The sequence below is a fragment of the Stegodyphus dumicola genome, chromosome 1 (assembly GCF_044657685.1).
Source record: "Stegodyphus dumicola isolate Sdum_Otavi_A_Nest chromosome 1, ASM4465768v1".
Lineage (NCBI taxonomy): Eukaryota > Metazoa > Arthropoda > Arachnida > Araneae > Eresidae > Stegodyphus > Stegodyphus dumicola.
In genome coordinates, this window is record NC_140768.1 from 11,207,142 (window position 1) to 11,230,804 (window position 23,663).

The 23,663-nt window shown below is 35.5% G+C and overlaps 1 protein-coding gene across 1 annotated transcript in view; it reads left to right on the forward strand.

The window, feature by feature from the left end:
• The first annotated feature begins 20,157 nt into the window (after positions 1-20,157).
• The window catches only part of LOC118184716 (uncharacterized), a 94,004-nt gene continuing 90,498 nt past the window's right edge, over positions 20,158-23,663 (forward strand). Inside the window, exon 1 of the mRNA XM_035354430.2 lies at positions 20,158-21,645. Within this exon, the coding sequence (XP_035210321.1) occupies positions 20,619-21,645 (1,027 nt within the window). The 5' untranslated portion in view covers positions 20,158-20,618. The remainder of the gene's footprint in view (positions 21,646-23,663) is intronic.

Genomic DNA, 23,663 nt, shown 5'->3' on the forward strand with positions numbered 1-23,663 from the left:
GGGAGGGAAAAAAATATCTCCAGCGTGCGAGACTGTGTATGGGAAATTCTACAGTTACGCTTTTTTTAAATTGTTTTGCGATATTGCTGTTGAACTGAATTTTACGGTTTGAGTACGTAGAACATGTTGTTTAATGAATAAAGGTAACACACAAAATGCTAAAAAACGCCCCTTTAGGCGTAATGTAAAATCTGAAAAGCTTTCAGATTTTTATTTTTTATTTATTTATTTATTTATATTTCTCCTGAAGAAGAAGGTTCGGAATCGCCTCGCCTTCAAAATTAACAGAATTTTATTCAAAATCTATGCTAAACTAATGTTGCTATTTTACCTAATGTTAATTTACCAGTTTTTGAAGATTTTCCCCAAATCAATCCATGAATGCCAACAATGTCGGATTTTTAAATCAGAATTACCAAAGAAAAATCTTAAAGAATTGAATGCAATTCTACACCATCGGATGGCCTCGGAAAAAAAAAAAAAAAAAAAAAAAAAAAAAAAAAAAAAAAAATCTGAAATGTTTCCGATTTTAAATTACGTCCAAAGGAGCGTTTTTTAACATTTTGTGTGTTACCTTTCTTTATTAAATATCATGTTCCTTGCACTTAAACCATAAGATCCAGTGCAACAGCAATATCGCAAAATAGTTTTAAAACGAGCATATCTTTAGAATTTCCGATACAGAGACTCACGCGCTGGAGATAAAAATGTTTTTTCTGCACAACGTTGCCATTGCTCGCTTTGAAATCCTTGAGTTTGTTAATCAAAAATTCGTCAAAGTTTTAAAAAATAGGAAATCGATCATAAAACAAATTTCAAATTTCAAATTGGGTCTTCCACATGCTTATATTCGTTGGAGGATTACTTTATTCAAAATTCGATGACTCTATGTACCGTTGTTTTATCACAATACGAGAAATATACATACATTTATGCAGATTTTTCATTATTTAATTTCTTCAAATATAATGCAGGACTCTAACATTTTGTGGCAACAGTTTGAAAAGTGAACCGACATTTATGAGTCCGACGCAAAATGCCAAAACGAAACTAATAGTCCTTCGGGATTCAAATCCCTTTGGACTAAAAAAAAGCTGCAATCATGTACTCTGTCTCTATATTGATTAGACAGCTGTGTACCGGCAGTGGACTAGAGGGACTAAGCTTATCTCCGCCGTCCAGCCGAGATAGTGGTTGGCGGCGCTGACTGTCGTATCGAAGGGTTCTAAATTGAATCCCGGAGAAGGTATGGTGTTCGCAAATGTATAGTGCGGCGAGCCGAAAGTCCTCTCGAGAGGTTGCTAGGTTGGTGGTAGGGAAAGAAGGGTAGGAGACGCTCGGACCTGTCCCCCCCCCCCGGTATGCTCTCCATCAAAATTGGACGGAACTGATCAAAGTCGTACTGTAACTTGTAAGGTGCTCAAAGCCTTTGCCAATGACAGCTGCAATCATGCATTTCTTCCCCGAAGAATTTTGTGAGTTTGTTCTGATGTTACTGTCAGACAAAGGAGATAAGTCACAAAAACAACGACAATAACAAGTTTATCTCCCAGTATTTTGGGGAATAACATTTCCAAGTAAATTTTTATCTAACATTAGAAAGCATTAGAAAGAACGTCATTTACCTGTTCGAGAAAAGCGCTCTGTTCGAATGCGGTGGAATTTTTAAAGAGATCTGATGCTCTCGGGTTATATCGGGTTTAGGCAAAGAAGGAATACCTAATTTTCGCCTGTTTCTACAGTCGCGTTGTGGGAAATACCTGCGGTAAGTTGTAAGAAATTACAATTTCCTCATAATCAAGTAAAATTAACTTGTGCAGTTAACTTTTTAGTGCTATATTTTAGTTCAGAGCCATGAAAAAATTCTTGCAATACGTAAAAGAACTCGAAATTGTTGTTACTTATGGTTACTTGTCTGATCGTAACTTGTCTGTTCAAGCCCACGAAGTTCCTCGTGGCAAGGAGCACAAGATACGCCTGCCGTTGGCAACAGCCTTGAGCACCATTCAGGTAACAGTGCGATTGAGCTCAGTTCGGCCCGGAAGTTTGACGGAGAGCACCGCGGTGGTACGGGTCCGAGGGTCTCCCACCCCTCTCTCCTTCCACCAAATCACACGAGAGGACTTTCGGCTCGCCGCATATTTACAGTGCCGCCATGCCGCACCGATACTATACATTTACAAACATCCATGATTTCTCCAGGATTCGAACCCGATTCCTTCGACACGGCAGTCAGCGAAGCTAACCGCTATACTGGTTGGGCGGCACAATTTGAAGTAAAATATACTGAAGCAGTAATTCCGAATTTAAACTAAAGACAAGACAAGCTATAAGATATAAACTAAAACACGTTATAAGATGAACCAGTTTTATATAAAAAATCGTTACGGAGCATTCGCGGCCATCCTGGGAAACCAATATGGTGAACCACATACAGCAAACACTTCCTTTCTTCCTTGCTCTGGAACCACGATTGGTAGTCGTAGTTCACTGTATTTTTATCAGTAAGAATGAATTTCCAATAAGCACACACACACACACACACAAAACAAAAACAAAAAAAACAAAACACACAAAAAAAAAAAAAAAAAAAAAAAAAAAAAAAAAACTGAAAGGTTTCAGATTTTAAATTACGTCCAAAGGGGTGCTTTTTTTAACGTTTTGTGTGTTACCTTTATTTATTAAATATCACGTTCTTTGCACTTGAACCATAAAATTCAGTTCAGTAGTAAAGTCGCAAAATAATTTTAAAATTAACGTATCTTTAGAATTTCCCATACACAGTTCCGCGCCCCCGCTGGAGATAAAAACTTGTTGAGTTTGTTAGTCAAATATTCGTTAAAAGTTTTACAAAATATGAAATCGATAATAAAACAAATTCCAAATTTCAAATTGGGTCTTCCACATGCCCATATTCGTAGGAGAATTACATCATTCAAAATTCGACAGCTCTACGTACCGCTGTTTTATCACAATGCGAGAAATGTACATACATGTATGCAGATTTTTCATTATTTAATTTCTTCAAATATAATGCAGGACTCTAACATTGGGTGGCAACAGTTTGAAAAGTGAAACGGGCATTTATAGTGATTCAACGCAAAATCGCAAAACGAAAACAATAGTCCTTCAGAGACAAAGCCCCTTTGGACTAAAAATTGTTCCATAGCATGCACAGGCAAACTAGGAAGCAGCTTTTTGACAATACGCTGGCCAGCTGTTAATACCGCCATCGTATGGCAAAAATTTCTAAGGAGTTCTTGCCTAAACTTTCCATCGTCTGTCCTTATGAACATGATATTTCCAAAAGAAACAAGAAATATTCACAGAAGATAGACCTATTAAATGTGTTCTATCATTTTTACAAAAAAAAAAATACATATATCTGAATATTAAATAGAGAGCATTGAAAATTCTTATACAGGTATAGCCTATTTTTAAGTCAAAATAATATTGAAAAAAACTTACGTTTTTGCACAACACTGATAGTATGTTTCTTGCATTTTTATATTCAATATATATTTATGAAAGAATGCGCACATTAAAGGAAAGTGTGAATCCACCTATCTGTAAAAGGTTTAATATTTATTACTAAAGTAACAGTTGATATAAATGACATATAAATTTAGAACAAAGTATGTTAATCATTTCCTAATAAATTTTAAATGGAACTTTCCTCAAATATGTAATTAATATTACAAAGTATCGTAACACTGAACTAAAACCAGTATGTTCTGTGGTTAGTGTAATTGCATCTTCATGTTACAGTTCTAAAATAGCATATCAGATACCGCTATTGATAATACTTTAGTGCTATATGTAAAGAATGCTCTACCAAAGTTAGATATAGGATATATCTTATGGCATTATTTTGAAAGAAAGGAGTTATATTTTCAAGAAAGTGTGTTTATCTTTTCAATACATTTATGTATGATTTTCGTAAATATTTCTCAGGAATATTTTTTAACACAAATGTAAATTATTTAAAATATTGTAAATAGATCTGTTCATTGATCATCTGAAATAATTAGTATTGATTTAAATAGCATAGAAGAAACAAACAAAGGTGCATGTTTTAAATATTTCGTAATACAATGGAGAAAAAGGAAGGTGAAATTAGAATTATGGTATATCATTAGATATCCAAATATTCTTAAAAAATTATCAAAACAGACAGCTTAAATTTAAATTAATAAGTGGTTATAAGAATTTGTTTATTCTTTCACGTGAATGGAAAGAGGGTATGATTAACTTCAAAACTTCAACTCTTTCTTATAATTGTTTTAAATATTTCCAGAACATTCTAAAACTGTACGTGTAGAAAAGGCGGGTTGTAGAAAAGTAGTTGTTGCGTGCGTACGGGTTCGTTACGAAATGAATGCACAAGTCCGATGAAAAATGAACAAAAATTTATTATTATCACAACAAATATGCTTAAATTTCCTAAACTATCCGTGCAGTATTACAATATCTCACAGTAGTTATCCTTTAACTACTCAAACGTTCAAGAGAACTTAACTCAAAATAGCTAGAGAAAGCTAATCCGCGAATTCGCTACAGTCAACAAGAGCAGTTTTCTAAACAACAGCAAGCTAAGTAACTACAACGAACTGAGATTTTTCCTCCTTTTATAAGATTTTAAAATCGCGCGCGAGAATTTTCTAGTACTTTCTCGAAATCAAAAAGAGATATTTATTAAATGTTAAATGCACGTGATCTTGTATTTTCAATTTTCCGGCTTAGCTTTCTTTTAATATTCGTCACGCGCTGCACTGCGCGGGAAATAAAACCATTTAATTTACAATTCAACTAACGTTAGCTATTTAAATACCAAATCCGTAACACTATATATAATTTAAAGTAAGTAGATAGAACAAACGATAAAAGACATATTTGGTCAAAATTTTGCGCATTGTGCTGCAAAATTAAGGAAATTATATAGAAGATAAATTTAGTACGCACGCTAAAAATTTGCTAAAATACTGTGGCTCCGCGAAAACTTCAACATAAGCAAATTTAGTTGCAATGAATTGTGTTAAAAGAGAAATATACAACATTTGAATATGTACAAGTAAAAATTAACAAAAATAGTAAGCTATATGTTAAACTGTTAAGTGTATTTAAAACATAGTAAAAGTACTAATCAATTGATCGAGGTAAAAATAAAAATAAAATAAAAATTAAGAAGCTGTAAATGGTTTATTAGCCCAATTCGAAGTTCATTGTGGCACGTCAAGGGAAATTTTTCAATGAACTTCTAACTAAGCCAACTCCATCACGCGTTTCGCCGAAACAGACAACTGAAACGGTATGCGACACATTTGTCAATGATTTAAATAAACTATTTCAAAAACTTTAGTCTCAAGTCTCCGTTCCAATTTCCTGACGCGCCCGCTTACATTAACACATTAAGGTGTAAAAAAGACAATAAATAAATAATGGAAAGGAAATGCCGATGTACAGAAAAAAATAAATAGCGATATTTTATTAGTCAAAATATACTCTGTTACTCGGTTCAGTAAGCTCAGTTTTATTAATTCTTATATGCTGGTAAATTGTACATTTTTTTGGTTTAAAAATAATTGAATTATGTCGTTCTTATCTTCCGGTTAAGTTTTCTATGTCCGGTTTAGTTAACCCGCATGTTTTTTCGCCCGTTAACTCCTTACTAAATCGAAGACCTGGGAAATTAGTACATGGATCCATGTTAAAGAAACAGCACTTCAAGATTTAAAATAACGAGAATGCGAATCTTTTACGGCCCATATCCCACAAAATCGTACACAATTCACGGTAATGATGCGGAGATGGTGCTCGTTTATAATATATCAATGAGATACAAAGGTAATTTGCACCTATCAGCTTTGCCATTCTTTAGAAGTTCGTGTTAGAGCGCCTACATGTCCCGATTTGCTGCAGATTTCAAAAAACCCTTGAATTAGCCTTGTTGCACACCATCAAATTTTCGCATGTGACGATATCTGCGACTCCGGAAATTGCCAGCAAGGTGGCCATTGCTTTGACTTCCCTTGATGGTACAGAACAGGAATCAGCGCTACTAACTGTATATTCAAATGAAGCACAGGAATATATCATTTGCACGATGTAGTCTTTTCAAACGAATTAGGCTTTTGCTTACAGGATCATAATGGCCTAGAGGGGAACGGGCACTGGAAACGTGCATTTTCCATCGTAATGGCACAGCATCTTTACTAATGTTATGCGGTGCCACTGAATGCAGATCTCGTTCACTTCTAGACCGCATATCCGTTATGTTGACCAACACTGTTACACTTTTTTTTTTTATTTATTACATGCTTCGACCTTAGGCACTATACGGAAAGACAGGGATGCCACGTGCAGTGGTGTTTTTAAGGGAAACTGCCTCGTATCCGCGTAACACCATGCAGCCAGCCCGTTCCCCGGGACTCGAACCTTGGACCGAAATACCAGTGTTCAGCGTATTTTACCGCTCGGCCGCTGGTGGGCCAACACCGTTACATTGCCAAGAACTTAATACACATTTTTCCATTACCCCATTTTTTTTTAGTAGAAGAGTGCGAGGCGGAATGTTGCTTGCGTCACCATCTCCGATTATTACATATGTGTCCTGAGTAAAGTGTTCTGTGTATTTGTGTATTGCGTTATGTAAATTATATGCATATGAATTCTGCACTATATGTGATTATTACTGTATTACTGTATATTATATTACCTCCGCTGCATATTGCATTGCATCCTGTGTCCTACGTACTGCATCCCATGTATCTGTGTACTGCGTCTGGTATCAATTGTGAATATGAGTACAGCATAATATGTGTTTATTATTGCACTTTGTATTATTGTATATTGTATTACCTCTATTGCATATTGTATTACCTCTGCAGCCACATTGATTGTACACTACTATCGCTACTGCATTGCGCGCGTTAACATGCTAATATCTCAGATTATCACTCATGTGTCCTGCGTAATGTGTACTGTGTACATATGCACTGCGTTACGTATCTTCTGAGCATGTGAGTATTGCATTATATGCGTTTATTATTGCATATTGTCACTGTACATTGTATTACCTCAATTGCATATTGTATTGTGTATTGTATTAAGTGTTTAATTGTTTTTGTGTACCTTCTCAAGTGTCTTTAAGTGTTTAGGTGTCTACGTGTCTGAAGCGTCTTAGGTGTTTGAAAGTTATAGGTGTTTTTAGTATTCATGTTATCAGGTTCACTGTTTCTTCTTACCTTCTTCGGAAACATACAAAGACCTAACTAGAACAGAGAGCTTACTAAAGCTATGTTCACTAATTGTAGTAAGTAGACAGGATACAGACGAAGGGTATACAAAACCCTTTATTTTTTTCTTTATATACAATGACTTCCGTACTTCGGAATACAATGACCCTCCACTCGGGGTCTAACTTAAAAGATATCAAAATAAAACTAAACTCTAATTTAACTTTAGAATAAGATTGGCCTTATAATAACAGAAAGCGTATGTAGCACAGAGACTGTGAACACTACAATACGTTTAATTTATCAAGAGGATTAAAACCTCTGGCCTGGAAGGCAAAGTAGCAACTGCGTAACTTCTAAGGTAAGCGGCCTGCTTCGAACTCACGGCTTCCTCTCTCCTCTGCTTGGCAAAAAGGCCACACTTAAATACTTGGCGTTCGCCAGACAACTTTGCATAAACTCCTTCACGCTTATAATTCTGGCCGGAAGTAGAAAATAAGAAGTGATAGTAAAGATTTAAAATAAAATAAACGTTAGTAAAACTTAAGATCCTTACATACTTCCCGCCAGAGTTAATTAGTTTGAAACTGAGGTCTAAAACGACCTTGTTGAAAACTTTTAGCTCTAGAAACTAACGCGAGGCCAAACTTTTACAAACATAACTTAGCTAGAAACTAGAAAATTTTAAAAGAAAGAAATTTGTTACAATAGCAGCTCCCGGAATATACAACAATCTTTTTTCTTTTTCATCTGTACTGCATCAAAACAGGAGCTTTATTCAATTCTGGTTCCTTCCAGAGATCTGGAAGGAAAACTAGTTTAATGAAATGTTACAGAATGACATTGCAAATAACATATAGAATATACTTTTCTTAACATTCTTATTTCATTCATGACTATTTTAATTATCTCTCCCCGTGCTCTCTGACATGTGTTGTAAAAACACCAAACACGAATGTGTTTCTGTCTATGTGTTCAACACTTCCTCCTACAATCAAAACACTAACGTGTTAAAATTCAACATACGAGACCTCTTAACACACCCTAATTTCAACTCTAGACCCTGAGGTACTATTCTGAAAGTGGCTAACTCTAAAGTGTAGCGTCAGAGAGCCTAACTACATCATTCAACCTTTAACACATATTCACCATGATTTAATCTTTACAGTCACACGAATAACAAATTTTTTAGCATTACTTTCACTTTTACCATATCACGTTATTTCTAAACATTCAAAATAACAGTTCACATGTATACAAGAACATATCAAGATGCCGTTAATTTTACACATTTGAAAACATACATTAGTAGTACATTGTTAACTTCTATTCTTTTCAAAGAAAGTGCCAATTCTTTCTACATTGAAATAATACTACATTTCAAAAAGTCTTTCAGACTAAAACTTCTTTCTTGTTAGAATGTTTTAAATAAAATTTATACAATAACTTTTTACAATATTTAAGTCTTTAGACAACGCTATTATACATCAACTTTAGTTTTACGCGCGAGTAATTGAAAAACATAATAAGAAAATCGGTCACAACTCATTTCTCGCCCTTTTGGCGATAAAGGTAGACCTCGCATGAGGTAAAACTTCTTCAAATCTGCCACTTGCAGTAAGAATGAAAGATTAACTTAAGTTTGTAAAGTAACACAAAATTTTACTTATCTTTGTAATATTCAGACATCCTTTTCTGGGCCCAGTCTTTAAAGGTGCTGCAGACCGTAGCTTGGTTGATCCTCCTTCTTGTACGGGCTCGCCCTTCAGTGCTTTCCTCTGGAAGCTTCCGTTTTTCACCACTACGGCCACCCTTGAACATCTTCCTTCTGTCCTCTGCTTGTGGTCTTGGCCGTTTGAAGGCAGCTGGTCTTGGTGGAACCGGGAAACTTCTGTCGTGATCCTGCTTGGACCTCGTTGTTGGCCGTTCAAATTTTTCTTGTACTTTTTCCTCCGCCGCTGATGGCCCTTCCGCAGTTCGGCGACTTTTGCTGCGGAGAGTTCTGTCGGATGAGTCAATCTTCCGTTTCACAGCCGGGTTATAGTTGCCGTCCTTTCTCCCGGTCTTTTCCACATACGTCGTCCTTCTCCCTTCTTCATTCTGGGGGTGTTCGTGAACTCTGTTTTTTGGACGGTGGAACGACTTCTTTTTCTTTGTACCTTCAATTTTTCCGCGGGGCAATTTTCTTTTCACTTGCTTCTGTCTCTCATTGGCTTGCCCTTGTACTTGTCGTTTTCCCACCTCTGGAACTTGTACCTGCGGTGTCTGCCGTACCGGATCCTGCAAAAGATCTGAAAAGATTTGCATTTTATTACGGTCATAGAATGGTTTTATCTGGTCAATGTTTGCGGAACAGGTTTCACCATTTCTTGCCTTTAATACTACAACAGCGTGAGTTATTTTTTCTATAACATATGGTCCTTCAAAGCGTGGGAAAAATTTGGCAGTTTTATCTTCTGGTGCTGAAGAAAGTGAATGCTTAATTTTTAGTACTTCATCCCCTACTTTATAAGTTACTCCCCGTCGTTTCAAGTCATAATACAATTTTTGTTTTCTTTGTGCTACTTCTGTATTCTTTTTTGCTTCTTTTATTAGTTTTTCTATATCACCCATTTTAAATTCTGGGGCTCTTTGTTGCACATAAAATAGTTTATCTAACGGTGTTATAATCTTTCTGCCTAGAAATAACTCAGCAGGAGTTTTTCCCGTTGTATCATGTTTTGCGGTCCTAAGGGCGAAAGCAAATTCATTGACATAGTTATCCCAGCTTTTATGAAAATTTTTAACATAACTACGGATAATTTTCACTATATTTCTGTTGACCCGTTCCGCTATATTTGATTGCGGCTGATACGGGACCATTTTTAAATGACGTATGCCCAGTTTTTGGCACATGTCTTCAAATATATTACTTACAAATTGAGGACCATTATCCGATATAACTTTTAGGGGCGCCCCGTATTTTAAAATATATTTATTTAAAATAGAATCGGTAACTAATTTCGCGGAGGCTCGTTTTAAGGGAACAATTTCGGTCCATTTACTAAAATGATCAACTATAACAAGGAGATAGCGACTTTTGTTTAACTGACTTTTTGGGAAAGGGCCCAATAAATCGATACCGATTATTTCATTTGGAAATTCGGATTTAATACTATTTAGAAACCCGGCCGGGCGGAAATTAATATAATTAACGGCTTGACATGTTGGGCAGGACTGGACATACGCCCTTGTTAACTTTTGCAGTTCAGGAAAGTAGACTGCCTCGCGTACGCGTTGAGTAGTTTTTCGAATACCAGCATGAGAAGCTAAAGGGCTGTCATGGAGCTCTTGCAGGATATTTAATCTAAGACTAGCTGGGATAACAGGTCGAAATTCGTTGTTGGAATTCGTAGTTTTTGTATAAAATAATAGACCATCTATTAGTTCGTAATGGGCCGCCCTATTTCTTATCGCCACAATATCTTGGTGGCTAAAATTTTCAGGATCCTTCAAATACTCATAAATACTTCCAAACTCAGGATCCTTACCCAGTTCGGTTATTACAGTTTCTCGGGAATTTATTGTACACGCTGTCAGCATTGCAACTTTTACGGTATTACCCTGTTCGTCTAATTTAATTCGTGATAGGGCATCTGCTACGATATTTTCCTTTCCGGGGGTATGCTTGATTACCAGATTATATTCTTGCAGCTTGAGTGCCCATCTTATTAACCTTGGGGATAAATTTTTTCCAGAGTACAATCTAGTTACCGCCGCATGATCAGAATATACTGTTATCGGCGCCTTTCCAAAATAGACTCGGAACTTTTGCACTGCTAACAGAACTGCAAGTGCCTCTCTCTCGGTCGCGGAATAGTTTCTTTGTGTTTGATTTAAAGTTCGGCTAAAAAATGCTACTGGCTGCTGATTTTGCGAAAGTACCGCTCCTACCGCATAATCCGAAGCATCCGCTGAAATTTCTAAATTTTCATCCTTTTCAGGAAATTTCAACACAGGGGCTTGCGTTAATGCTTGTTTTAATTTTTCGAAAGCACTATTGGCTTCGGCCGTCCACGAGAATCTTGCCTTTTTCCTTTTTAATTTTAACAATGGCTCAGCGATAGCCGCAAAATCTTTTATAAAGGACCTATAATATGAACAAAGTCCTAGAAAAGAAGAGAGCTTCTTTGCCGTGTTTGGAGTCGGATACTTTTGTACAGCGATTATTTTTGATTCATCTGTCTCGATCCCTTTTTGCGATATTTTGTAACCTAAATATTTTAATTCAGGGGCTGCAAATTTGCATTTTTCGACATTAACTTTTAGACCGGCCTCATTTAATAAAGAAAACACCTGTCTTAAATCCTGTACATGTTGGTCTAGATTATCACTAGTAATAATGATATCGTCTAAATAGATAAATGTGGACTTTCCGAGAACAGGTCTTAACACAATGTCCATGCATCGCTGAAATGTTGCTGGGGCGCCTGAAAGGCCAAACGGCATTCGCAAAAATGCATAAGTGCCAGACTTGGTTATAAAAGCAGTCTTAGGCACGTCCTCAGGCCTGATCCCTATTTGAAAATAACCATTCGTTAAGTCTAAAGTTGTCATAAATTTGGTTGATTTTATGTTCCTTAAAATTTCTTCTATAATCGGTAACGGATATACCGGATATTTCGTTATGGAATTTAATTTACGGTAATCAATAGCGAATCTCCACCTTTTTGGATGCTCCAAAGGATAATCATTATTTTTCTTACATAAAACCACCGGACTAGCATAACTACTTGAGATAGGCGTTACGATCTTTTTACGTAGCATATCGGTAATATGCCATTCTATAATTTTTTCCTTATTCTTATCATACCGGTATGGTTTTTGACGAACCGGCAATGCATCTCCGGTGTCAATACTATGGTTAGTAACCTGGGTAAATCCTGGAATATCACTAAATAAGGAAGCAAATTCACTTACCACTTGTCGGATTCTATCTTGCTCGTCATTAGGCAGGTGGTCGAGATTTACCCTTGGCGGTTCAACCTTTTCTACACACACTGGTTTCATCGTCAGCTTAAGAGACGCTTCATTAAAATCCAGTGTAGCTTGTGCGTCTGAAAGAAAGTCTATTCCTAGTATTAAGTGTGCTTGCAAATTCTTTACTATAAAAAACATCACCTTTACTTGTTCGTCCTTGATACGGATGTACAAAGGTACTTTACCTACGCACTTACATTGTTCTCCTTGCGCCGCTAATACTGTTGTATTATCCGCATTATATATGCGGTATTTGCGAAAATACTTTCTAAAAAAGACTTCTGCCACACAGGAACACTGCGCGCCGGTATCCAGGAGTGCGGTGGCCGGGATATTATTTACCAAGACTTCAATCTTCGGAAGAGTTAAATTTTTCACCATTACTGTATTTAACTTGTAGGAAGAGGGGTTTTCGTGGCCTTCGGATTTCCGCACCCTCTCGTCAGCAGAAATCCGTTTTAGTTTAAATTATTTTTTCTTTCGGTGCTTTCCTTCTTTCTCCACTGGCCTTGAGACTTTTTTCCTGGGTTGCTATTGAACTGTCGACGTTCGCCGGCTGTTTTTGAATGCTCGGGTTTCCTTGCCCACTGATTCGCTTTTTCTCCGTAGCCATGTGCTTGAGTTTGCTGTAGTCTTGGCGTACCAAATTGGTTTCGCTGTTGATATTGGCGTCTTCTTTCGACGTCCGCCGTTCTTCTACTTTCAAACTGGATTGCTAGCTCAAATAATTTTTCCAGTGTAGTCGGATTTCTCAATTCAATAAAGTCTTGCACTTGGGGTAGTAACCTCGGCAAAATCACTTGAATTATTTCAGGATCCGGACGGTTTCCATACAAGAGCTTGAAAACGTGAATTTTTCTTAAAATAAACCTGGAGAGGTTTTCCATTCTTTGTTGATATATACTGAAAAGTTCTGTTTCTAATTTCGCACGATCCCTTACAACAGGGAAGGCTTTTAGTAGGGCAGTCTTGAAATTTTCGTAGGTATAGGTGGGACTTCCTGCTTGACCCAAGAGACTTCTGCCGATACATTTGAACCAGTTAAGCGCTTGGCCCCTCAAAGCGCTGGTAGCTAAGGTAACTTTTTGAAACTCGTGCACGGGGTAGAGCATGAAGTGGTCATCCAATTTTTCCAAAAAACTGGTTACCTGTGAGTTTCCATTAAACGTTGCTTCTGGTTTCATCGAAGCGCGCATGGTCTGGACAATATACCCAAATCCTTCCAGGGCGGCAGCTGGCATTTCTGGATTCTGAGCTGTTTCTGCAGGCAGCACAGGTTCTTCTTGAAACTCGGCCATGGTTATTCTTCGTCGGGCGCCACTATCAGGTTCACTGTTTCTTCTTACCTTCTTCGGAAACATACAATGACCTGACTAGAACAGAGAGCTTACTAAAGCTATGTTCACTAATTGTAGTAAGTAGACAGGATACAGACGAAGGGTATACAAAACCCTTTATTTTTTTCTTTATATACAATGACTTCCGTACTTCAGAATACAATGACCCTCCACTCGGGGTCTAACTTAAAAGATATCAAAATAAAACTAAACTCTAATTTAACTTTAGAATAAGATTGGCCTTATAATAACAGAAAGCGTATGTAGCACAGAGACTGTGAACACTACAATACGTTTAATTTATCAAGAGGATTAAAACCTCTGGCCTGGAAGGCAAAGTAGCAACTGCGTAACTTCTAAGGTAAGCGGCCTGCTTCGAACTCACGGCTTCCTCTCTCCTCTGCTTGGCAAAAAGGCCACACTTAAATACTTGGCGTTCGCCAGACAACTTTGCATAAACTCCTTCACGCTTATAATTCTGGCCGGAAGTAGAAAATAAGAAGTGATAGTAAAGATTTAAAATAAAATAAACGTTAGTAAAACTTAAGATCCTTACAATGTATTCTTTTTATTTATTTATGTGCACATTTCATGTGTGTTTATTCTCTGTTTAATGTACAAACAAGACTGCCCCACCCACAAATGTACATCAAATTTCAGTGTAGCACAATGTCGCCCTTGTATGGCCATGTTTAATCGAGTTGTTGCATCTGGTTAGTGGAAGGCGTGGGACATATGCCTGCTTACCCCTGTTAAACACCAGGCGTCCCCCGTCCTCCGTCACCTGTCACCTGCTTGCGTCACCTCCTCAGGGTAAGTGATTTTCCTCACTGCTCGAGGTATTTGACAATATTGCTAATAGCAGCAACCCAGTTATAAGAATTTACGATTACGACTTTAATGACCCAAATAATAGTAAACGGCCTACGGCCATACTTAGTACCCATATTGTATAACTTATTTAATCTAATATGTACCTCTTAGTATTCTGTTATAGATTTCAGGTTTAATTATTACTAGTGCACCCAGAAACTCACGCTACTTTGCCTATTATTTATACAAATGTTTTCTTTGCTTCAGGCTATAGATTATGAATCCAACGAGATCGTGAGGATTACTGTTTTCTGACAAAATATGAGCCTTGGAATAATTTCTGCTAATTTTTCTCCAGCGGAGGACATTGCTTCCCATCTATACAGATTAAAAAACATTCATAACTTATATTCTATGTTTTTAATTTTTGGTGATTTTAATACTAAACATTTTAGCTAGGGGGCAGATCTAAATGATCCAAGAGGCGTTTTAGTCTTTGATTTTATTGTTGCCAATGATTTATTTCTTTTTAACGATTTTAATTGAATTCAAACTTTTTATTGAACTGTCGGATGTGGGTGGACTTATTTAGTCATGGGGTCAAAATATATAAATGCTAACAACTGCAAATTGAAGATTTGTGAAGAAGAATCGCTGGACGACCATTGGTATATCCTGTTCGTCAAATTGAATTTCGTCAAACATTTTAAAGAACTGCAACGGCGAACAGATCAGATTTTATTGTACTATAAAAGGACTTTTTCAGCTGACGTCTTAGCCACGAAATCCCCCTACCCTGGGGTTAATCTACCAGAATGTTATTTTGCCAATGATCATGTACGGCCATAGGCGCTTGGGGACTTAGAGCAGGGGAGCTTGTCAGATTGAGGCTTGAGCTTGATAGCATACAAAGAGCTTGGGCTTTAGTGATCACAAGATGCTTTAGAACGTCCCCACTGAGGCTGTGTTTGTCTTGGCCGGATGGCCGCCCCTTTCAATTCTCAACGAATTCTTTTTTTACAAATTCTTATTACGTATCAACCGAACTGATTTTAAAATTTATAATGATTATATTGTCACAAAGTATGTTTTTAAGCGCTATAATATTCAACTTTTGCACTCCTCTAAAAGAATTAGCTTTTTTTTTATGACAAAGAGATTGTTGATTCTAATGCATGCGATATATATACATAAGGGTCTTGGAGAGGGGAGGATTCGAGCAGCATTTGTTGTATATTATTTTGGTGTCGAAATCGACTTTATGAAATTTAGATTAAACAACTATAACTCTGTCTTTCAGGCAGAGTGCGAGGCCCTATGTCAAACCTTAATTTGGATTAACAGATGCGTTGCTTTTCGAAATGTGATTAATATTTACACAGATTGTTTGTCGCTGCTTGAGACAACGTCAATCCCATCATCTTGAAAATCAAAAACTGTTAACAAACTTTGAACAGGTATTTAGATGTAAAACTGCACTGGATCAAAGCTTATGTGGGGCATATTGGAAACGGCCGACTGTCTGGCCAAGGAGACAGCCCCCGTTATAGATATATACCCTTTATTGAAATTTCAGGATCTAAAGAGACGGCCATCACACGCATGAAGAAATTTTACATTGACAAATGGATCTTAAGGGAAAATTCACCAAAAAATAAAGGATACATGATAATTATTAGAATTTCTAAAAAAAAATGGCTACTTTTAGCAATACTGATTTAAATCAAATTTTTACTGGCCACGGGAGATTTCCCTATCATTTTAAGAGATTTAACTTACAAACTAATGAACTTTGTGCTTCTTGCAATGCCATTGGAGACGCGAAACATTTTGTGGAGGATTGTCCTATTTTCGCCGATCAGAGGAAGCTTTACAAAATTGATAATGCTATATATAATGATAATTTTGATATGAAAGATTTTATATCTTTTGCACAAGATGTCCTTAAATTTATTAATGCAAATCGAGGTGTAATTGGAATTCTGATCTGATGCTGTCCTTTGTGTTGATTTTTGTTTGTATGTTCGTGAGTACTCGTTATATATTTTTCCCTATTTTTATTTTATATTTCAGTATTATTTGTGCCTCATTTATATTTTGTATTATGTGTTATTTATTTTGTATCTGATGTTCTTTTGGGGGTCACTCTTTTTACTTCCTTGTACGAAGTAAAAAGGAAGTATTGTAATCGCAAAAAGTTTCAGGCAACATATTTCAACGAAAATATCCATTTTGACCTCTTTCAAATCAATTTAACGATGTTTTTGCGTGATACCTGTACGTAAGGACAGAATAAAAGACAATTTTCCTCCAAAAAAAATTATAAAACTGCTTTAAAATTAATTCTGACGAGAATTTTGCGTGGCGTCTGTACGAACGTATGTACGTACGTATCTCGCATAACTCAAAAACGAGTAGCCTCAGAATGTTGAAATTTTGTATATAGGACTGCTATAAAATGTAGATGTGTACCTCGTGTTTTGGTTGCAATCGGCCGCACCAAACGTATATAAATATATTTATATATATATCCACTCTGTTACCCGGCTCAGTGATCTCAGTTTCTTTACTCTTATATGTTTGTAAATTGTACATTTTTTGCTTTAAAAATGATTGAATTATGTTGTTTTTATCCTCCGGTTAAGGATTTTATGCCTTTAGTAATGCTGGAAGAAATATTTGTACAATTATCAACAATTTAAAAGCTGTTTAATTGCGGTTAAGTTTTAAATAACATGGCGGACATATATGTTTACATTTGAAACAGCAGGATTGTAGATTTGTTGCCAATCTAGAGAGACTAAGCTTCACAACACAAAAATAACGCCTTCATTTATTATTGCGAATTAAATAATGCTTAATCCTTTCTGAAATTTTTTCGGGTAAATAAGTATTTAAGATTTACTTCGTAAATTTTAATGCAGATATTTTGAGTTTTTATTATATTTTTGCCTTGTCGCGAAGTGAGAACTGAATTACTTGAATGAGAAATACTAAATCGTCTGTGAAAAACTGTTTCTTTTCTGTTTTGTTTGCTTAATTTCTTTCATACATCGTTTTAGCTTTATTATAGTATTTGAATAGAACATGTGGCAACGAAATTTCTTCAAATGATATAAATTTTGTGCATTCAGAGTGTCGTTATAGTAAACAAATATAATGAATTTTAAAGAGTGCATTTATTCTATTGTGGTTTATGCGCTGTCGGCGTAGTAGATTTAATTCAATCCAATCAATTTAAATCAAATTCAAGAAAAAAATGCGTATAATTGAATATTCCGTACAAGGAAATCATGTGGGGTACACATCAGTTTTTTTTTTAACCATGAGACCACTTTGTGGCCAGGAGGATCTGATTGTACCCCCAATGTATTACACTTATTTCCTCGAATTTCATTAGAGATATATTTCTCATTCAATTAATTGGGTTCTCACTTCGCAATAAGGCAAAAATAAATAAAAACTCAAAATACCTTCCTTAAAATTTGAAAAATATAGAAAAACGTAAAACACCGAAATGCACTTAAAACAATTTAAAAAAAAATATTTTTGCAATTAAAATTAGAGTTCCTGAGCAAAAAGAAGCAATTTGGCCAGCAGGCCAAAAGGCTGATTTTTTGGAGCACAAAACTAACAGTTTCCTTTTGGTCTCAATCGGCAAAAAGGCACTGAGAGTGCAGAAACTGACTCCATTCACTATTCTGCTGTTTCAAATGTAAACAAATATGGCTATGGAAAGAAAAATTAGACTTAGCCGCACTCAAGCAACTTTTAAGTTTTTGACAATTCTACCACTATTGCATACAGATTAACTAAAGGCATAAAAACCTTAATCGGAAGACAAGAACAGCATAATTCAATTATTTTTAAAGAAAAAAAAAATGCGATAGCTGTGAAAATGGGTATTTTCTTTGAAATATGATGCCCGGAATTTTTTGCGATAACAATGCCTCCTTTACTTCGTACAAGGAAGTAAAAATAAAGGAAAGAATTGAAATCATAGTCCGGAGGATAACAGAAGTGGGATATTAAGTAATAGTAGACTCCTAGCAAATAAATTAAAAAAAAAAAATTAAGCATATCTTTTGGCTAAAGAGAGGTTCTTTTAAAGAAATTTTCTAAGAGAAAATCACTGTCTTCTGGGGGGTAGGTAATCTAAGTGGGCAATGACACGTGAAAAAAGCCGAAAACAAGATGTAAATATACCATAATGATATAAAGGTATAAATAGGTAAGACGGAAACCACACAAACGGGAGAGGGCCATAAAAATATATATATATATTTTTTTTTTTTTAATTAAAAGATGCAGGGAATTTCAGATTTTATATTACGCCAAAAGTTTTTTTTTTTTTTTTTTTCTTTAACGTTTTGTGTGTTACCTTTATTAAATATCATGTTCTTCGCACTTAAAACATAAAATTCGATTCAACAGCAGTATCAATATAATTTAAAAAGAGAATATGTGTAGAAGTGTAGAATTTCCGATACACAGTCTTGCGCGCTAGAGATTTTTTTTTTTTTTTTTTTTTTTTTTCGCGGTGTTGCCATTGTTCGCTTTGAAATCGCTGAGTTTCTTAATCAAAAATTCGTTAAAGTTTTAGGGAATATGAAATAGATAAAATAAATTCCAGATTCCAAAATTGGGCTTCCAGATGCTTGCATTCGGGTGGAGGATTAAGTTTTTCAAAATTAGATAATTCTAAGTACCGTTGTTTTATCACAATGCGAGAAACATACATACATTTATGCAGATTCTTCATTATTTAATTTCTTTAAATACTATAATGCAGGGCTTTACTATTTGGTGGCAGCAATTTGAATATTTATACGCCGTTTATAGAGATTCGATGCAAAAATGCCAAAACGAAATTAATAGCCTTTCTGGGTTATAATCAATAGCCCTTTTAGGTTAAAAAAGTGTTATTATTTTTATTATCGTTGAAAAGTATCTTAAGTAAGTTTTTCATTTGGAGCTAGTAGACATTTCTTGAAAAATATATATATATATATATTAATTGGGCGTATTTAATATGGAACAATAAATAGAATAGTGTAAATAGATATGCCTTTATGATAATAGGGAATTAAAAATTATTTAAAATACTACTTTGTGCTTATTAGATTTCTTTGACTTTATTATTTTTTTAAATGCAAAAACAAAAATTCACAAATAGCATGCCGATTAATTACGAACATACTTGCAAAATACGATTTCATAAAACACGTAGAATATTAAAGTTATATTACCTGAAATTACGTTACATAAATCAGTTTACTAACCAGTGTATCAAATTTGTTATTAATTGTTGTAAATTAATTAGCGTGCAAATATTGTCCTCACCGTCCATTTATCGATGGATATAAAACAGAACTTCCTGTTTTACCCCTTAAATATTCGAAAACGAAAGCCATACATTTTAAATATAAAGTCATTTTTTATTCTGTTATGACAAACACGAAAAGCTAAAAATATTCCAATTTGCTCTACAATGTATTAAAAATCAACCTAATTTCATAAGTCGCCAAAAGAAGCGATTTTGCGCCAAATCAGATATTGCTCTAATCTAGGTTAATAAGCGGAGGGAAAAGTTACGCGAAAGTTCGGGCGGGATGCTTGAAAAGGGTGAAGAGGGGAAGGAACAAAAGAGGGGTAGCGATGATTCTACCGGGTAGGGGGGTGGAAGAGAATCTCCCACACCACACGGGGCGGCAAATCAACAAACCAATGGTGTGTCAGTTCCACACCTTTGGCCCTCGGGGCTCGTTAAATGGCGCCTAGATTAGGAGAAGCCAAATGTGCTTTATTGGTGGAAAAGTAAATCTACTTCATTACGGTATACGCGCAATTGAGATGAGATACTGAGATCGTTTATGGCTAAGTGACGGTTAAGCCCACTGAGCATTGTTTGCGCCAAATTTTTTTCAGAAGTCGTCCAGCTTCTTTGATTTTATTTGTTTTAAAAACTATCTTTTTAATTTATAATTTTCAGATTCTGGTTATGTATATTTTTTTCCCGTCAGCTGTTAATATATTTTACATTATTTCATAATTTTAAAACTTTGAGTGCATCCAGTGAGATTTCAGTTCATACCGAAACATGTTTAAAATGTGCTAATGCTAATAGAATAATCGCCTAAAGCGCGTGTTGTGAAGGAGAAAAAATTGTTTTGCTGCGATCGATATTAATGTAATCTGTTTCTTTTATTTGATTATGAGCTTAAGAACTTTCGATCAAGGTTGTTGTGAAAGGAATTGCTTAGACTTTAATTTTTGTGCTTCTCCTGCTGAAGAAGATCGGAAATTGGAAATCAATGGTAGTATCTTCAAAATGGCCAATAGGAGCGTCACCAAAGATTCAGGATCTGCAGTCAGCTACTCTCTTAACACGTCCAGTTATTTTGTATCATCAGAGACCGGCAATAATTGGTCAATTATTCAGTCGAATGGAGGAGACATTTGTGCTTCTTCCTACCCTTCGAGTCCAACAGAGTCAGCAGTTTGTGCAAGATCAATTAACTCCAATGACTACATCATGAACGATTTTGATTTATCTTTATATGAAGACGCGCAAAATATGATGAACGTTGCGAATTTTTGGCCGAGAAGTGATTTTAATACTATCACACCAAATAGCAGGATCACGCCCCCTCCTCCGTACAGACCACGTGAATGGAATTCTGAAGAAAATTTTAGAAAGGACAATAATTTCAGTATTCTGGAGGATCAGATTCTCTTTCAAGAGAGGAAGACGCCGCCTCCTCCTTACAAAACCACCCATTCAGTGCAAAATTTTCATAAAATTAAGAACCACACGAATATGAACCTGAAAATCGATCTGCTGGCGACAGGAAGAGACAATTACCTCAGCGGTAATTTTGGAGCCGCCAAAGATTTCGCGAATCCTATCTACTCCGAAGCGGGGTCATTAGAGGGACTATTACCCAATGTTGCCGACCCGGGTTCTCCAATCTCGCGGTCCGGCGACCTGACACCCCCTATTCCAGTAACCGCAGAACGGCGGGAACTCACTGCGGTTTTCCCAACGGTTGCCTCCGAGCCCGCTCTGTGGGAAATCTCCATGCCGACTCCGCCGACCGACGACGAGGCCATCGCCGCAGAGGGCCATGGGCCTTTCCCGGCCACAGCCTGCAAAGACGACAACCTCTTTTCCCCGCTAAAGAGGCGGCTGGAAGAGGAAGATGAAGAAGAAACGAAATCTGAAGTTTTCGTGCCCGCAGGTAGGTGAATAAAGTTTAAAATATTTGAGAAATGATCCTGATATTTCTGAAAGGTCATGATGATGTTTAATCATGTTCTGCATAATTTGGCTGTTAATTATTAAAAAGCTGATACTGAATCTTAAAAATTAGAAACGGCGTTGACAAAATCTGTTTAGAGAGTAGGAATTTCTTTCGTTTCCATTTATATCATTTGGTACTTTATACGAAAAGTGATTATTTTGGGAATTTACTTAAGCCAGCATTTCCAGTTTCTCTGTAACCGAGAATGTCTTAAAAAAAAAAAAAAAAAAGCAGTGTTTTTCTTTATACATTCTATCATTTCCCCTTTCAGGTGATAATAATGGGCGTGATAAAACATCTTATTTACATTTATTTCATAAAAATGAAACCTGTCAACCTGAAACCTTAATGAAATTTTTATGTTTTGAACTGCAACCAGAACTGCAGATTGATTTTTAATGAAGATCAGATATATGTAGATGTGCTGTATCTCAATCATTTCATCGTACAACTTGGGTATAAAATCTCTAATATAAAGATTAAAAAAAAAATTCCTGCTTTAAGTGAGAAATGTAATAAACCTGCTTTAAATTTCATTTTCGAATTTCAAGCCTAAACTTTTATGTTCTTCGATTTCTTGATTTATCCTTGTAACTATTTTTTATCATTTTGTGCTAAAGAATCAATTGATTATATATGATATTCTAAATATAGTAGCTATTTTTTATTCTGCAAATCAAAAACTAGCTGGTAAAATAGCAGAATTCTCGAATCATTGCCAAAAACATGCATTTTTACTTTATCTTCCAAATGGCCATATTATATTACTCACCAGTGCAAAAAAAAAAGAAAGTTTGTTTCTTAATATTATTTTGACATTTCTCTATGACAGTAAGTTTGTTGAAAAAAAATACCCCTTTTAAAGTAAGATAAAATTTAACTTTAGACTAAATTTTGAAAAAAATGTCAGTCAGTCTAATGTTTCGGAGTTTTTTTCTCCTTCTCAATAAAACTAATGTAAACATAAAATTGAAATTCGGCTAGTTTTATTCGGCTAGCTTAGCTTGAAACTGATATGTTTTTGTTCCATGTAAAACATCAAAGTTTGAACAGTGGTTTAGAGGTTTCATTTGCGTTTTTAATTAGTAGAATCGTAAAAATATATGCATTTCAAATTGCCTTATTATAAAAGCCTTATTATATATAACACAGTCATTAAAATCTGTGCAAAATTTGATTGTGTGGATAACTTCAGCATTCTTCATGAATCCAAAAAGAAATAAATTTCAAAATGTTCACACATTTTTTCTTTCATATCAAATTCTAATGATTGATAGAATTGTAATGATGATAGATAAGAATAAATAACGGGGCTAACTCCCACAATAAGTTGTGTTATACATATCATTCAATCTTTGATCGTTTATGAATCACAGTTTACGTTCAGAATCAGTAACTTGACCAAGTGTTTTCTCGAAGTATATGCATTTTAAAGTGTTTAAGTAGCTATTTATTAGTAGTTAAGCTATTTAAAGTGTTATACTTCTTGTAGAACACGCTTCTACTAAACTCGTGTGCGTGAGGCCACACACGTTTGTTGCTTCTTAAAGAAAACTCTTAAAAAAAAGAATTCTGAAAAGTTTCAGATTTTCAATTACCTCCTTAACGTTTTGTGTGTTACCTTTATTTATTAAATAACATGTTCTACGTACTCAAGCCATAAAATTCAGTTCAACGGCAATATCGTAAAATAATTTTAAAATGAGTATATATTTAGAATTTCGGATACAGAGTCTCACGCGCTGGATATAATTTTTTTTCCCGTACAGTGTTGCCATTGCTCGCTTTGAAATCATTTAGTTTGTTAATCAATTCGTTGAAGTGTTACAAAATATGAAATCGATAATAAAACAAAATTCAAATTAGGACTTCCACATGCCCTAATTTTATGGAAGATTACGTTATTCAAATTTCGATGGTTCTAGATATCGTTGTTTTATCACAAGGCGAGAAGC